At 52.7% G+C, this 1,247-nt stretch overlaps 1 protein-coding gene across 1 annotated transcript; it reads right to left on the reverse strand.

Moving 5' to 3' along the window:
• LOC113702952 (uncharacterized) lies at positions 1 to 1,247 on the reverse strand. Its single transcript, XM_072060889.1, has one exon. The coding sequence runs from the start codon at positions 1,184 to 1,186 to the stop codon at positions 284 to 286; it is 903 nt and encodes a 300-aa protein (XP_071916990.1). The 5' UTR covers positions 1,187 to 1,247; the 3' UTR covers positions 1 to 283.

Genomic DNA, 1,247 nt, shown 5'->3' on the forward strand with positions numbered 1-1,247 from the left:
TTAAACAAGGGGTACATATCTTTATTATTGTTACTTTTTGGAAACATGAACAAGGGATACATATTTAAAATGACCACCGGATATTAAGTGCGGTTACATTGATCAGCAGCCAAGGGAACAGCTGAATAACCAAAACACTTAAAAGTTAAAACTCTTCAGAGCTGAAATCCATGAAATTCTGAATTTATCCGGCAAATGAAAACAGATCATGAGATGCTTAGATAATACTTATTGTTGGGAAGCACTCTAACAAAGCGTAGATATAAAATGCACGCATTGGTTCTCAGCGTGCATGTCCACCACCATAGCCTGAACCACCACCAGCGCCACCTCCGTATCCACCACCTGCTCCTCCACCGCTGCCATATCCACCTCCACTAGCTCCTCCTCCTCCATAACCTCCTCCAGCACCTCCACCATGTCCACCTCCAGCTCCATAACCGCCACCCTTACCACCTCCTTCACCTCCACCATAACCTCCACCACTACCACCACCGGCTCCACCACCTACACCACCCCCCTTCCCATAGCCTCCACCACCCTCACCTCCTCCACCGTAACCACCTCCAACTCCAGCACCGCCACCCTTCCCATAACCTCCACCTTCACCTCCTCCACCATAACCACCTCCGGCTCCAGCACCGCCACCCTTTCCATAACCACCTCCACCTCCAGCACCACCTCCCTTTCCATAGCCACCCCCGCTCTCACCTCCCCCACCATAACCACCTCCTGCTCCAGCACCGCCACCCTTTCCATAACCACCCCCTACTCCTACACCGCCGCCCTTTCCATAACCACCTCCACCTCCAGCACCACCTCCCTTTCCATAGCCACCTCCGCCTTCACCTCCTCCACCATAACCACCCCCAGCTCCTGCACCGCCACCCTTTCCATAGCCTCCTCCACCATAACCACCTCCGGCTCCTGCACCTCCACCGTTTCCATAGCCTCCTCCACCGTAACCACCCCCGGCGCCTGCACCGCCACCGTGGCCATAACCAGTTCCACCTCCAGCTCCATAACCACCACCAATACCATGGCCAAAGCCACCCCCTCCCGTAACACCACCTGAGCCCTCGTTGTAGCCTCCTCCTCCGAAAGTGAGGAGTGATCTGCATTCACAACATATTGTTATGCCCAATAAAACAAAGAAGACAAAACTGAGAACTTTGTGAGTAGCCATGATGTTTAGAATGTTTCTGACTTGTGAGTGTACTGAATCCAAGAAACGGCAGCTATTTATA

Source organism: Coffea arabica, chromosome 8e (assembly GCF_036785885.1).
Source record: "Coffea arabica cultivar ET-39 chromosome 8e, Coffea Arabica ET-39 HiFi, whole genome shotgun sequence".
In the NCBI taxonomy this organism is placed as follows: Eukaryota; Viridiplantae; Streptophyta; class Magnoliopsida; order Gentianales; family Rubiaceae; genus Coffea; species Coffea arabica.